The sequence below is a fragment of the Malus sylvestris genome, chromosome 14 (genome assembly GCF_916048215.2).
Source record: "Malus sylvestris chromosome 14, drMalSylv7.2, whole genome shotgun sequence".
In the NCBI taxonomy this organism is placed as follows: Eukaryota; Viridiplantae; Streptophyta; class Magnoliopsida; order Rosales; family Rosaceae; genus Malus; species Malus sylvestris.
The window spans coordinates 25476515-25492464 of NC_062273.1; the positions used below are offsets into that span (position 1 = coordinate 25476515).

At 33.2% G+C, this 15950-nt stretch overlaps 1 protein-coding gene across 3 annotated transcripts; it reads left to right on the top strand.

Moving 5' to 3' along the window:
• Window positions 1–1537: 1537 nt before the first annotated feature.
• On the top strand, window positions 1538–7209 carry LOC126600779 (spermidine synthase 1-like). Of its 3 annotated transcripts, XM_050267425.1 has the most exons (9): window positions 1538–1867; window positions 2766–2842; window positions 4342–4464; window positions 5660–5764; window positions 5871–5943; window positions 6038–6109; window positions 6243–6438; window positions 6704–6833; window positions 6932–7209. In XM_050267425.1, exons 1-9 carry the CDS (start codon window positions 1696–1698, stop codon window positions 7037–7039), a joined length of 1056 nt encoding a protein of 351 aa, XP_050123382.1. In that variant the 5' UTR covers window positions 1538–1695; the 3' UTR covers window positions 7040–7209. The 3 variants fall into 3 exon arrangements, with proteins under 3 accessions (XP_050123382.1, XP_050123383.1, XP_050123384.1); XM_050267426.1 differs by lacking the exon at window positions 5660–5764; XM_050267427.1 differs by lacking the exon at window positions 2766–2842 and having other exon boundaries at window positions 1808–1867.
• The last annotated feature ends 8741 nt before the right edge of the window (window positions 7210–15950 follow it).

Here is a 15950-nt window from a genome sequence, read left to right on the forward strand (position 1 = left end):
TGTCCTTGACAAGCCTCTACAGTTCATAGTAGTTGTCAACATACTTCAGCATAAGTTTTCGAAAAATGTCAATAGAATCAGCAGTGCCCACTGGTGCTCGACAAAATGACTCCATTATCTGAAAATCCTAACTCCGTCATTGCTCCGGCATTGTTTTTATTGTTGTTACAATTAAAATGGTGTATTAACTCCCTTTAGTAACAGTTGGGAACATGATAGTTACAAAAAAAATTTCTCAAATTTTTTCAATCACATTTTGTGACAAATATCTTTTTTTTTCGTATGACAAATATCATTTTTGAATTTATGAAATAGAAGAAGTGATTATAGAATGCTAAATAAAAGAACACATGTTTTTTTCATGTGAAACTACACGATATAATTCCTTTTCCCCTTTTGACCCAAAAATTTACATTTTCCCACTTCTTTTTAGTACGTACTTTTGTTTACACACAACTTTTTTTTTTTTTTTTTTTTTGAAACAAACACACAACTTTCTCAAAGTGTAAAAAGGTAGTTTTCCAATTTTCATATTGCTTTTTGATCCGATGTACTCACCCTATATACTTAAGATTAGAGGCCACCCACTATGCGTGTCTTGATATAAGGGATTTTTTAATTTTTTTAACGAACGGTATTATCAACACTAAAGGGATGAAGGAGTGGCTAAGCCTCATAATGAGCTAACACTAATATGGTTCAAATTCGTCTTTGACAATAGTCAAACCTAATACCTCTCACTTACAAATGAAGAGGAAATATCATTAGATCATAATACTAAGTGGCTGATAGGAAGGAATTTAAATATAAGAGGAAAACAGAAAGTGAGAGAGAGAAACTGAAGGGGTAAAACTATAGCTAATTCTTTTTTTTTATATATAAAACAATAGCTAATTATTTTATTGACATTATTTATTGGGCAATTAGTTGGAATGATCAATTTTTTAATTACATTCGGTTGCAGAAATGATCAGTTTTTAGTAACGACAACATATTATTCATATATATCATACAATAATGACATAACAACCACACAACAATAATATAATAACGACATGATAAAAGCTGCTCATTTCTGCAACCAAATGTTAAAAACTGATCATTTCAACTAATTTTTCTTTCATTTTCTTTTTGTTCATTATCAAACTTATTAAGGATGAAAACAGTATAATAAGTGACATTTTACACACTATAATTGCCTATGAGTATAGAAAAACACCCACCATATTCTACCATGTTCTAATATGATTTTTTTTAATAATAGTATGAAAAGATATACACCCACCATGTTCTACCATGATTTTTCATTAGTAAGGCATGAATCACGTTATTTTTACTATTGTGAATTAATAACACTACATAGTGGTGTGATTATCATACACAAAATTTCCTTTCATCTAACTAATATTATACTAATAAAACATAATTTCCCTTGCAAAAGAGTTTTGCTTGTAAATAATTTATTAGATTCCTCACCGTCATTAGGACCTATAAGTACGCACAAATGAGCAAATGGTTTAGCCACCCCGCAGAAACACTATATAGCTTGGTTATTTGTCAAGCTGAGCCTCCTCAGTTTTGACAAATAATTAACTACAACTCAGAGAATCCATTAGACAAAATTAGTTGACGAATTATTTTTAGGGTTTGTTGCATAGAGCAGACAGCATATCTGAATATAATTTGTATGTTAAAATGGCAAAAGAAGATGGAGTTGTGGTGGTCAGAAATGGCGATAGTGAAGTCTCCCTTCCACCAATCTCAGCTGGAACTGAATACAATACTAAAGAACTTGCAGATGATAATCTTACTGATGATCATCCAAAGGTTCCTGGATGGTTTTCTGAGTATTGTCCGATATGGCCAGGTGGGTTTCAATTGACATGAAGTTAATTTTTTTTTTTTAATTTTAGAATACATTGTATGACTGTTTAATTTGATCCAAAATTTGCATTGAGTTAATTAGTTTTTTCAAGGAATTCAGATTGGGTTCTAGTTAGTCAGTAACAATTTCGTTTCTGCATGTTGTGATATGTATGAATACGCTTATTTCATTATTGTTTACCATGATGAAAATATAGCTTAATATTGTTTTCAATTCAAGTAATTCTTGCTTTAGACAAGGGAGTTGTGTATATAGTCTTGGTAAATAGGGTCGCGGGTGTATTGTCCCCAAATGGCTGTCTCCTTCCGTTTCTTTACTAAATTTTCAACACGTGTTCTACCAACTCGCATGATCCAATAAACTCAAATTCTTAATTTTGAGCAATTACAACTTGACCCTACTTCTAAGACGTCGAAGTAATCGAGGTTCAGACATAAATCCATTGTAGGTTCAATGATGTTTTATGGAGTTAATTAGATTAGCCTTCCAAGCTGTGCAGTGAGATAGGGAGGAGATGGTACAGGAATCAGAGGTTTCTTTTTGGGTGGTGCTTTTCTAGTTTTCTTGAATGTAAAACAGACAAAAAGTTTTCAGATTTCACAACTTTAGTCTAAAAACAAATGCTTGCTATTTTTTCTGAACATAGATCCTCTCCGGATCCAGTTGTCATAATCTTAGGGATCAATGAATCTGAACCATTGAAATTTGATTCAACGTTTACAAACAGAGTCCTACTTTAAAAGTTATAATAACTTTAATCGTTTTATCAAATTTTAATGGTCCGAATTCAATGATTCCTAAGATTAGGACAATTGGATCGGAGAGGATCCATGTCCATTTTTTCTTATCGGTGAATAAATTTACTTTCTTGATCTTGTAGGGCAAGCCCACTTTTTGAAGGTAGAAAAAATCTTATTTCAAGGGAGGTCCGAGTATCAAAGTATGATGGTATTTCAGGTAAATTAATTAACAGTCCCCGTTATATAGTGCGAAAGAAAATCACTGTCTTTGTCACACAATTTAACAAATGAACTGGGTAATATTAATAATGTAACAATATCACATTTCACTTCGAAAATACAATTTAAATAAAATCTGCTTATTGTGCAGAATGCAACTTTTAACTAAATATGTCATTAAGAAAACTTTTTGACTAAGAGAAAGTTTGTGGTAACCTTTAGAAAAAGGAGTTGGAGTTCATTGTTATAATAAAAATACTAGTCAATATGAATTTACTTTTGGATTCTTTAGCTACTTTAACGTAATATGACGTCAATGTTTAATGTCTAAATTACAAGGAATCTAAGGTTAGATTAATGGCTTAAATGTTAAAATGGTCCTTGTGTTTTAGTCATTGAGTCAATTTAGTCCATGTGTTTTCAATTTGGCCAATTTGGTCCTTGTGTTTATCTCTGTTAGCCAATTAAGGACATTTTATCCATTTTTTGAAAAAAAAAATTATAAATTATTATAAACTTATTTATAAAATTATTTATTTGATTTAAAATATTTAAAAATTAAAAAATATATATTCTCCTCCCAACTCTCCGACGTCCTCCCTAACATTACCCCTTCCCCTTTCTATGTCACAACCTTAATCATTTTTCAGATTGGAAGTTTTATCTCTTATATGTGTTATTTTTCATTGACTTTCATTTTTTCTGTAAAGAGAAAAGGTAATTATATCTCATATAATTTTTCTTATGAATTTTTTAAAAGAGATTGAATGAAATGTCCTTAATTGGCTAACATAGACAAACACGATGACTAAATTAGCCAAATAAAAACACGGAGACTAAATTGGCCATATGGCTATAACACATAGACTATTTTGACATTTAAGCCTTGTATTAAATAAGCACCGAATTATTAAATCAGGCCCATTGATTTTAATGTTAGGGAGGAGGTCGGAGAGTTGGGAGGAGACTTTTTTTTTTAATTTTATTTCATTTTTAAATATTTTAAATCAAATAAATAATTTTATAAATAAGTTTATAATAATTTATAAATTTTATTTTCAAAAATTGGATAAAATGTCCTTAATTGGCTAACAGAGATAAACACAAGGATCAAATTGGTCAAATTGAAAATACAGGGACTAAATTGACCCAATGACTAAAACACAAGGACCAAATTGGCCAAATTGAAAACAGAGGGACTAAATTGATTCAATGACTAAAACACAAGGACAATTTTAACATTTAAGCCTAGATTAATTGTTAAAGTATACAATCGAATGTTATATAATAATGATAAAGTTATAGTTAACATATAATCACAATATTGTTATTACAATAACAAGATAGGTGTTTGTGTTGTGGACGCCTTATTACACTACCAAAATATTACCATATATGTGTGTGTGGACGTGATTGCATTAGAAAATTATTGTAGGGTACGTTGACTAATTAACCTTTGGCTAAATTATATATGGTTGATTAATTTCTAATTTGCAGTCATCAGCATATGGCAAGGTTTTTATTCTGGATGGAGCACTCCAACTCACTGAGAAGGATGAGTTTGCTTACCAAGAAATGATTACACATCTTCCTCTTTGCTCCATTCCGAACCCAAACAAGGTAGTCAATTAAGAATTTGAGAATACCCCACAACATATCATGTGAAGGAAAGAAGACAAGTGTCAATCTTACACGTTTCATACATAATTCCTACTCAAATTTTCTATAAATTAACTTACGTATAATTGAAGTGTACTTAATAATAATAATTAGAGCTGGTAAATGGTTTAGTTTAGTTGGTAATTGGTTTGGGTTCATCACAACATAAGGGCTCATTGGGAAGTATATTTAAAATGACCGAAATGCTTGTAGATAAAATGTTTATGGATTCTAAAAACACTTGAAATACTTCCTACAAGAAGCACCTAACTAGTTCTTGTAGGCAGCCCTTCAAGTTCTTTTTAGGAGCTTCTTGCAGACAGCATTTCAAGTGTTTTTTTATAATTCACTTGCATTTTTATTAAAGATTGGTTTCAAAAATATTTTCACAGAAAAACATTTGACCATTTTAAAAGTAGTACCAAACAAGCCCTAATTTTTATTGGATCACCCAAACTTTATCTATTAAGCTTATGAGTGAAAATAGTTAAACTCGAAATGATCAGTTTAGTTAACGGGTCAACTGTTTCATCCGTTAACAAAAGCTCATCTCTCTTCATAGCATCACCAATAGAACCACCACAAATCAAAGCAGCAACAACCTAGACCCGCCACAACCCACTACCCACTTGCTCTATTACACCACCTCCAATCTCCTCTCCCTCTTAGCCTCCTCCAAATCGACGGCGATGCAACGTCGTCTCCATTGTCGTCTACGACGCCAATGGCAATCCCCGCCGCGCTCCTCCTCTCCAACTGGCCAACACTTCTCGCTTTCCAGCCCGACTCCAAACCCTCCACTATGAAAGGCTTCGCGTCCTCATTCGAGTCAACATCTGGGTTCCCGTCAGCGGTCACTATTGCAAGGCTGAAATCGAACATCAAAGGCAGCAGTGGGCCGCTGTCAACGCCAACTCTTTAATGGATGATTAATGGGTTGCTAACGAGTTCACTCATTATTGCCACCTCATTATGTCTTCACCCGTGAATTGAAATTATGTGACCTAAATAGGTCATGTTAAAGGGTCGAATCCATCTTGCCAGCTCTAATAATAATAAATCCCTAGTTTGCAGAAAATTAGAAAGCTCATCAAGTAAATGCAATCATTTTTTGTCACCTACTTAATCCTTGTTTTCTTATGTGTCAAAAATTAAGGTTTTACTCATTGGGGGAGGAGATGGCGGTATCTTAAGGGAGATTTCTCGACACTCTTCTGTCCAGCATATTGATATTTGTGAAATAGACACCATGTTGGTTGATGTGAGTAAAAAATTCTATATGAAAACGAAAGGAAGTAATCCAAATAGAAGCTCTCAAACTAAAATATCTACATGATTTTCTAAGCAAGTTGTATATAAATTTTTAGGTGTACAAGAAATATTTTCCTAGTGTTGCTATTGGATACGAGGACCCTCGGGTGACCCTTCACGTTAAAGATGGTAATTAAGTCCTTTCTAGTTTCTATATAAATTTATGTTTTGTATGTGCTTTTTTCTAAAGATGGTGAGTCCTTAATTCATGTTAAATTTGCAGGTTCTGCATTTCTTAAGTCTGTCCCAGAAGGAACATATGATGCGATAATAGTGGATGCGTTTGATCCTATTAGTACGTAGATGCGTCTAAAATATTTCCAAATATTAATAATCTGTGAATTACTATAAATCTAGCAAAAAAAAAGTTAACATATACAACATGATCGACGTAATTTATCGTTCTGTGCATGCATGCATGCATGCAGGGCCGGATCATGAGCTTCACAAGACTCCCTTCTTTGAGTTGGTGGCAAAAGCCCTCCGACCTGGCGGAGTCATGTGTATTCAAGCAGAGAGCATATGGTTTCGTTCTTTAGACATTGAGCAACTCATGGTCAAATGTCGACCAATATTCAAAGGCTCTGTTCGGTATGCATGGACAATTGTTCCCGCATATCCAAGGTATGCATATATTATATACATATAGCTCTTTAATCCGTTTGATAATCTTTTCAGTGTTGAAAACAAACCAAATTTTGAAAACTTTCACAAAAGCATCTCTTCGTTTCTGATTTCATATTTTCATCAGAACAAGTTTTCAGTTTTTATAAAAATAAAAACAAATAGTTTTCAAACGACTCCTAAGTATCTCGTTACTAGTCTTAGTACTAATTAAAAAATTCAAACACTATTTTCTAACAACTCTCAGTCGATTATTAATTTTCAGTGGGGTGATTGGTTTCTTGCTTTGCTCCACGGAGGGGCCACTGGTGGATTTCAGAAATCCTGTCAACCCAATAGACCCCAACAATAGTTATGGGGTTGCAAAAGAGCCCCTGAAATTTTACAACACTGAGGTACCTAACATAATTCCCAACTAATTATGCATGGCTATAAATTTAATGCTCGATTCTCTCTTTTTCTCTTTTAATTTCTGTCGATTCCAATTGATCAGGTGCACATGGCTGCATTTTGTTTGCCATCTTTTGCAAAGAAGGTGAATAATGGGTCTAAAATGAATGGAGTTGAAACGCTCGCAGCTGATGAGGCAAAACACAACTGAATATTCAAGAAGACGACAACAAAATCTATCCCAACACTAAACATCATTATTGTGTGTGTTTTAATTTTATATGATGGCAAACTATATATGGTTGTGTTCCATGATTTGCTGGTGGAAGTGTCCTGTTAAGCATGCTATTACTTTGCTTTAAATTAGAAAATGACAACTCACTCAAATATTGTTTTGTACGCATAATACTTGCATTCACTTTACGAGAAGAATACACATATTTTACCATTTACGAATAACTATTAGGTTTTTGTCACCATCAGATCATTTGCGTCAGCTGAATATTGGAGTTCGAGTATTTGAGTTTCATTAAATTCAAGTGTTGGTTATGGACTCTGAGATCAGTTAATCATATTATTATTTTGGAAAATGTGCTTTAAGGCTTACGTGCTTTTGTTATTTTGGGCTTTTGGGATTTTTAGTCTTTTGATTACGCGGTCTGAATTATGATGTTTCAATTAAATTGAACTAGCTCTAGAAAAAAAAATGAAATTGAACTAGTATTTTGGTCCTTTTAATTTTATTTTATAAGATGATATTTTGTTATAAACTTAATATAATTTATGGGGAGGGGATTTGAATCAAATTTAAAGGAGCGGGTACGCTGTCCTAGTTGATTGCTCTATCTAACATTTGTATCTTGTTGCTCTTTTTTTACTTTTCGGCTTTTGAGTTTCGGAATTTTAAGGTTTTGGGCGTTTGGGCTTAGGAATCACCATTGATGTGTTAATGGACTTATAGGAGGAACTTCTCAATTAAAAAAAAAAACTTGCATTCCACCTCTTTAGAACCTTCTTGTTCCATCCCTTTCATATTTCATAATCATTTCGAGGTGAATAACACTTGCATTTCTCTTTACGGATAAGCTCATTCCCCCACTTTCTAATACTTTTTTTATAATCGGAACCGTTTAATTTTTTAGTCTTAAATTTGAAGATTATTCCTACAAAAGAATTTATTCGAATAGAAAATCGCTTAACCATTCAAATATATCAAATAAACCGATGGTTTATCATTACAAATGAATCATTACTCTGAAATAAACCTAGAATAAATTAAACGTCTAATGATTTTTTGGTGGGCGTTTATCAACCTACGACATGAATTGAAAAGTCATGTAGGCTCAACTTTCTTGGATAGGTTTTGAATAATCTTACAATTCTTCTTCCACATTAAGGAAAAAAATGGGAAAACAATTGCTTTTAACCAAATTCATTTTTGTTGTCATACGTAGATATTGCACCAAGCCTATAATCTAGATCTAGTTAGGTGGGGAGGGGAGACTTGACAATGTCAAACATTTGGTAATCTTGTACAACCCAATTCCCAAGACCTTGATCGTGTTCGTGTTCACCGACGGATTCAGAAATTTCATGCGGATCAAAGTGTAAATGTTCAGCGAAAACATAAAAAAATCAATTAACATGTTTGACCATGTATCTCTCAATTTGTTATGGAGTGAAAATTTAATAATAATATTCATAGCGAAAAATGTTAACTCCACCGAAACGGTTGTAAATGGTGAAATTAAATTCAATGTAACCCAATAAATAACAACTCCATGCCTTCCACTTCACCACCACTATTAGGAGAGTGGGAAATGCCCTCAACGTTGGGTTTCCATGGAGGTCAATAGCTATGGACTCATTCACCCAACTTCTTTGACTTTACCCAAGGTCTAGGCCCATACCTAAGCCAAAAAAGTCCAACCAATTACCCGCCACAGTGTTGGTCTCCACTCTCTTGGCCTCTCAAAGACAAAGTCAATCCATAACTGGCATTACTCCGTCATGCTTTCGCCTATGGCAGAAAATTCTCCACTGCTGCCTTTCCAGTCCCATTGACCCATTTAATAAAAAGTATATATTTTAATTTTTATTAAATAAATCAACAGATAAGTTCCAAGAAGCAATGTTTCTTTCCTGTGTTTGATATTTCTAATTTCTCACCAAATTCCTTTGGATCTATTTGGTATTTTACTTGAATCCAACTTTTTAAACTAAAAAATAATTTTCAAGTTTTAGGCCTTAAAAACTTGTTTGGTAGGACTATTTTAAAAAACTAAACTCAATACTGACTAAAAAATACAGTCTATTCTCTAAAAATATAAAAAAAAGAGTTTTTAGAGTTTTTAAAAGTTAAACTCACTCATTTCTTTTCGCTTCCTCCCCCCTAACTCCAAATCTATCTCTCTATCTTTTATTTTTTCCTTCGCCTTTTTTTTTTACCTTTTTCGTCTCTCATTCAATCCGCTCTCTTTATTCTCTCGGTTATTTCTCTCACTCCTCTTTCTCTCTATCTCGTCTGATCTTCTCTCTTCTTTCTCTTTTCTTCAATCATCTCTTACTTTTTTTTCCTCATCTCTCCTCTTTCTCCTTCTATTTACGATCTCCTATTTTTAGATCTCTTTGTCTAATTGAAGTTATAAGATTTGAAAATTTTAAATCAGAAACCAATCAAGTTTTTTAATCTTAAATAAAATTGTATTCAAGAAATATTCTTAAAAAAATATTTTGAGAAATAATAAAAAATTTCAAATAAGATATCAAGCCCTTACTTATTTGGTTGGAAAAATCCCCAACTTGAAATGACGTCATCTCCTATTTTAGCAACGTCAGGCGGGAGGACAGAACGCGTAAGAACCGGAAGATACCTATCGGCAACGGGCGCGGAGAAACGGTGGGACCCGCCGGCTTGTCAACTTCTTGGTCTTTTTAACGGATAAGGACTCTCTCTCTCTCTCTCTCTCTCTCTCTCTCTCTCTGTGTCTGCATGCGATCGCAAAGTTGCAATCGGCTGACCGACGCCCTCATGCCGCCCGCGGCACGTTACGAGACTAATATACGTGGCTGGCCCACCACGGAAACCAGATAACGCGGGCCCCACCTTTTACCCTAGTCTTTTTCTAATTTTATATTTTGCCTTTCCCTTTTTTAATTTTCTGCTCCCAAAAAAAAGTATTTGGTGATAAGTGAGTTATTTTATTTCATGTAATTCCCTTGCTAATCCGAATATCCATTGTAGACTATGGTCACCTCTTTACTAGTGATAGCAACGTGGAGGATCGTATATGCCCGAATTCTCTGTATCCGTTAAATATCTGAATTTGTTTATGTTCAGGATGATTACTTTCGACTAACAGAATCTAAAATATTACATTATCGTCTATGTTTGTAAAAATAAATATTGAAATCTCATTTATTAATTGGATTTGAAAGAGTGAAAGAATTAGTTGATCATTTCGTTCACTTCATAATATATATCGTATAGACCTTGTTTTTGTGAGAATTATTGATTGATAAGTTGTAGGGAAGGACTTACATCACCGCAAACAAAGACTAAAGCAAGTGTTGAATTCAAAGTTAGTGTTAAAGATTATAAATTGACTTACTAGTTTTTTAAATAGTCAATTTATAATCTTTAACACCATCTTTCACGATTCTTTCTACACAATTTTTTTTTTCGATAAAAGTTTGGTTTAAAGATCATGCCGAATCTCTTTATGTGAATCTCTTTATCAATGATTGGATGAAATATCTTGGATATATTTCAAATTAGTTAATACATGTATCATTCAAATGAATTTAGTCAAGATTAACTTTTGAAATCTCTATTGATTTTTTAATTTTTGTGACAAGGCTTCACATGAAACTTTTTTTTATTATGAGACGATTGATACGAATTAAGTTGAAAGTTTATTATGTATTTAATTTGATTAGGAGTTATCTCATTACATATTCATGTCATATTTTTATATAATCCCCATCCTACATAACACGATAACTTATTTTTAATCACGGGTTAAATAGTACACTAAAACAGAACTAACAGCATTTAAAAGTCATGAAAATAAAATTCTATAAAACAAATATTGGCTTATCAATTTAAATCTAATATAGAGAGTAGTTCAACCTCATATATATAAGCCCTTAGTCTAAAACATGAATAACACAAATAGACTGACGTGGAACATGTGTGACCGTTTGAGCTTCACACGTAAGCTAGCTTACTCTAATATGAAGAATAACTCAATCTTTTATAAACTGTTATTTGATTTGTCCCTTATCGAGGGTGGACTTTGTCCTTACATTTTCACGATAGGTTATCTTGCCACGGAAAGGAAAATAAAGAAGTGGAGATGAATGGTGTAGGGCCTTAGCTACTAATTGTTGGTATTGCATCACATCCGGCTGGGAATGGTATTGTGCAAATACACACAACCATAAACACACACGATTGTATTCCACTTGTGCACAAGATTTACAAGAGGTGGTGGGGTATGCCAGAAGAAAAATCAAATCTTACTATCTTAGTAGTGTAGTAGCGTGGGGCCCAAGAAGGAGCGACCAACCACGAGGAAGCAAGTGTGACCACGTGGATTAATGTCAATTGTCAAAGAGAAGCCAAGCCAGAGGGAACTGGAATAAGTTAGGCGTGCTGGACTGGATTGAAAGAAAATAAAATGTTGGCGTGCTGGAAAAGACGACGGGTGGGAATGGAAGTATGGGAATGGGAATGGGTCCAAATCCAATCCAGTTAGGAAAAGGAATGGAATAGGATAATATACGACGAGGGGAAAAAACGGATGAGAGAGAGAGAGAGAGAGAATTGGATTTAATATATAGATCCTTGTCTCCTGGATTTTATCCGCTTTGAATTGCGTGACTCCAGGATGGACCTATGTTTTCTCCTTATTACATCTGTCTGCCATTTCCCTTCTATTTTAGTATGGGTTGAGCCTGAAATGACGGAAGAAAAAAAGAAGATAAAATTGTAGTAATGATCTCTTAATTATTTTTTATTGAAAAAAAGATAATAATTGTGTATTTTAGTGAATTAAGGGATTAATGATCATAAATTTTTAGGTGATGACCGTTTCTACAATTTTCATGAACTTCTTTTAAGAAAATTGATTTCTCGTTTTTGTTTGCATCGAAAATACTACTTTGTAGGATATAACGAGGATATGGATGTTGCAAAAAATTGACAATCAATGCCTTTCTTTTGTTTTCCATGATGAAGGAAAATGAATACCAAAGCGTGTTTAGGCATCACTATCCCCCTATTTTTCTGTGTGAAGAAACAATTTTCCAAGCTTAGACTTATCAAGCATGGGAATCACAACAGTTTCTCATTCCCAAACCCCCTTTCTCACATACAAAACAGTGTTTGGGACTAGATTAAGTAGGATAACTCGTAATGTATTTTCAGGAATACGAACTTGTTACGCCGCGATCCTAAAATTTATCAAAGGTCGACACGTGACTCTAGGATGTTGGGGTGCCAAGAATACACACAAGATTTACAAATGAATACTAAATTGAAACTCAAAATAAAGAATACTAGTGGTGTCTCTCCCACAAATATGGTCAACAATTGTACAACAAAATGCACATAACCTTCACTAGAGTACTGTGCCCGTAAGCTCCCAAAAAATGACAATCCAAAAGAAATACAAGGAAAGGTACAAGAGTAACCTACTCACTCCAAGCACTCAGATCTCTGCCTTGCTAACCAAGAAGCACCTCGTATCTACTAAACTCCATCACTTGCACAATGACTCCCTACACTGTGGGAATGGTGCATCCGCCAAAGCAAAAACCCGGATAAATTGTGAAGCTCATGTGAGTGACAATAATTGTCAGCTAGGGATTTCAATTACCATGACGCTTGTTTTAATCGACGTGTTGGTGAAGAATATTGCTTGCTTGCTTTGGAATCCAGGTAGAAGAAATACGACAAACCTTTACGAAAATTGATCTTATTAAATTTCGTGAAGTGCTATATTATATGTGGATCGTATTGGTTGGTTAATATGGTTGGATGCTTATTTTGTATATGAACATGAGGAAAATGAAAATGATTTTTGTATAGTTTAGCCAAACTTTAGTAGGTACCAGGTACCAAGCGAGCCCATAGTGCACAGTTTCTTTTAGGTAGTCGAGACTGGCGGTAAAGAGTTTAGGCAAAACGACTAACAAAAAGGGAAATTTGTGTGATTAAGTTACAAGAGTTATCACTTGGGGTCAAATGGTATAAGTATGATATGAGATGTACAAGGTCTGGGTGTTTAATTATACAAATTAGCGGGTATAGTGAAGGTTCTTTCCATTGCCTTCTTGCATTGTTATTTATAATGACTTAATACCTGATTGTGTATAATACCATGACACTTAATTTAGCGTGGTTAATTTACTGTGATAAAATTATGTCTCTACGAAGCTGTTGAAGCTCACCCTTTATTAAATGTGAGGATAGAAAGTTTATCCATTTATTTATATTAAACTTGTAAAGAATATTGAGTTATTTTTATAAGAAGAATTTCATTTTTCATCTTGTTTCAATTTTTTAATTCTATTTAACATTTTAAATCTTAACTCGTGTTCTAGATTCAATTTTTTTTCTTCCTGATTTCAGCATGTGACACTGTCTATGAGAATCAAATATGAAGTTTTTCACTTACGAGTGAGAAAGATTTTACCAAATCCACGACAATGGAATTATCATTGACAAAAAATATGATTCAACTTTGAATGCAATCTTTATTTACTACACGACTCAAGTTCAAAAATTCTAAACTAAAAATGATTTAAAAATAGAAATGGCTTTTCGTTAACCAAACGGCATCGTTTGCGTGAAAATTCAACAAACGCACCGACTTACTCGCGCGTGAAATTGGCGAATGCAAAACAGTAAAAAGGCAATAAAAAACCGATCTTATCCAAATGGGCGACACCGTGAAAGAAGGAAAATTTCGTGGTCGAGCAGCCGCGCTTACTGCCCATCTCCCCACCACAGTAAAAATGGTTGCCCACTAAATGCTAATGATCATCTCCCCATCAAATGTAGGTACCAAATGTTTTTTTATTCAACCATATCAAACTCGTTATTTACAAAATTTGAACAGACAATTCATTTCAAAATGAAGATAATTATTACTAGATTACAATTTTTAGTACAAGTTTACATTTGAATCACGATTCATTTTGATTTTGTAATTTTTTATCCCGCCGCGATACTTTGGATAAAAAGAAGAAAGTTAGGGCAATGGTTTATGTATGTATTATTATGGATAGACATTTAAGTGTGCATTTTACTTGGCATCGATGTAATCATGTGAGTGAGTTATACAATGCATTAGATACACTCGCACATGAGTAATTAAATGTTGCTCGAGAAATCTTGCCACAAGATAAATAAGATACTTTGTGATTGTTCCTTAAACATATAGTGAAAATTTCATGTGAAAACACACAATACACTTCCTTCTCAAGGTAATGGGATAATACTTCCATGAGCCTTACATCATACATGTTTTTCCTTTCATCCCATATGTATCTTTGCAAAGCGTTATAAGTAGACATGTAGATAATATTTAGATGCTTAAGAAATTTTTATTTTTTACTTTTATCAAATCAAATCTCTATATATAAAGCCAACAGTCCCTTTTGGGGTCACCGGCTTCACCAAAAAAAATTTGAACAACAATGCCCTCCAAACCAAAAAGTTCAAAAGCAGCCCAAAATAATAATGCAGGGTATTTTCGTCATATAAACAATGTTTTTAATATTTAAATTTTTTTTGTATAGTTTTATTTTTATTTTTATTTATTTATCAATCAATGTTGGAGCGAGAATTAGGTTTAGGACTAGGGGCAAGGTTATTGATATGTATTTATACAATTTTTCTACAATGCAACAAAGCGTATATATTTTGAAAAATAAATGGCCATATTTAAACAATGAGATCTAACTGCTACAAAAAGATAAATTATATAACTACAAATACGAGATATTAATACCACGAGACATTGTAGCACACCATATTATTGATAAAAACTCAACATATAGAATTTTTTTCTAAACTTGTAATCAAATCTTACTTAAAAGCAAAGAAGTGTTTTAAGGCTATAGATAAGTAGATGGGTATTTTAGGAAATTTACCAACAGTGGAATTTTATTGTTTTGCAAGCAACTCCAAGGGTTGCAGTCCTCTACCCTCGTCGTGGTCTTTTAGGCTAAGTAATTTCTTGTTGGATGTATATAATAATGCTACATGAATGTGACTAATTGAAAGGTCACTTTGTTGATTAAATATAGTGACCATAATAGTGGTATTTTCTTTTTTTATTGATTGGAAATGTTTAGGAAACGGTAACCAATCTAATTTCAAAATTAGAACATATCACAAATTTCTTTAAGAACTTACCAATGATTTTAGTCCTGAAATCATAGTAGTACTTTTCTACATACGTAGGCAATAGTCCAATTAAAAAAATTGACCCCAAACACTATTTTTTGTGGGCCTATTTTATGTTTATCCGCATGCAAGGATTAATTTATCCCAAGCCATCTTTAATTTGTTTTTTAAGTTATGAAGGGATGGTCAAACTTTATTTAAAGAGTTGGTAAATACAAAGACCACTACTATTAAAGGATAACATCGTTTTATAATTTTATTTAAAAAGTTAGGTTTCGTTTTCGGTACCTAAGGAATTAGGATTAAACCCACAAAACCCATTGTAATTACGTTTTAGGCCAAGCTAGTTTATCTAGCTAAAAGGTTGTATATTTGTAGGTTACTCAATATACATAAATAGTTTGTTTCTTTTAAAAGGATTAGCTGGTGGTATCGTCACGATACATTTTTTTATAGGGGACAAAAAGGATGAAAGAGATATTTCAGCCTCCTCCTAACTACTATCGTATAATTCATACACGCCAAGAATTAAATCTAGGATGTGTACTGGGAATACGGACTTAGAATTCGTCCCAACCACTAAAACACTCCATAATGATTTTATACATAAATAGTTAGCAAACTCATTTGTAATTTTTGTATTCTTGTGTATAGAGGATTAGTGGTGGGTTTGGTTATGATTCAATAGCCTTTGGATGTATAT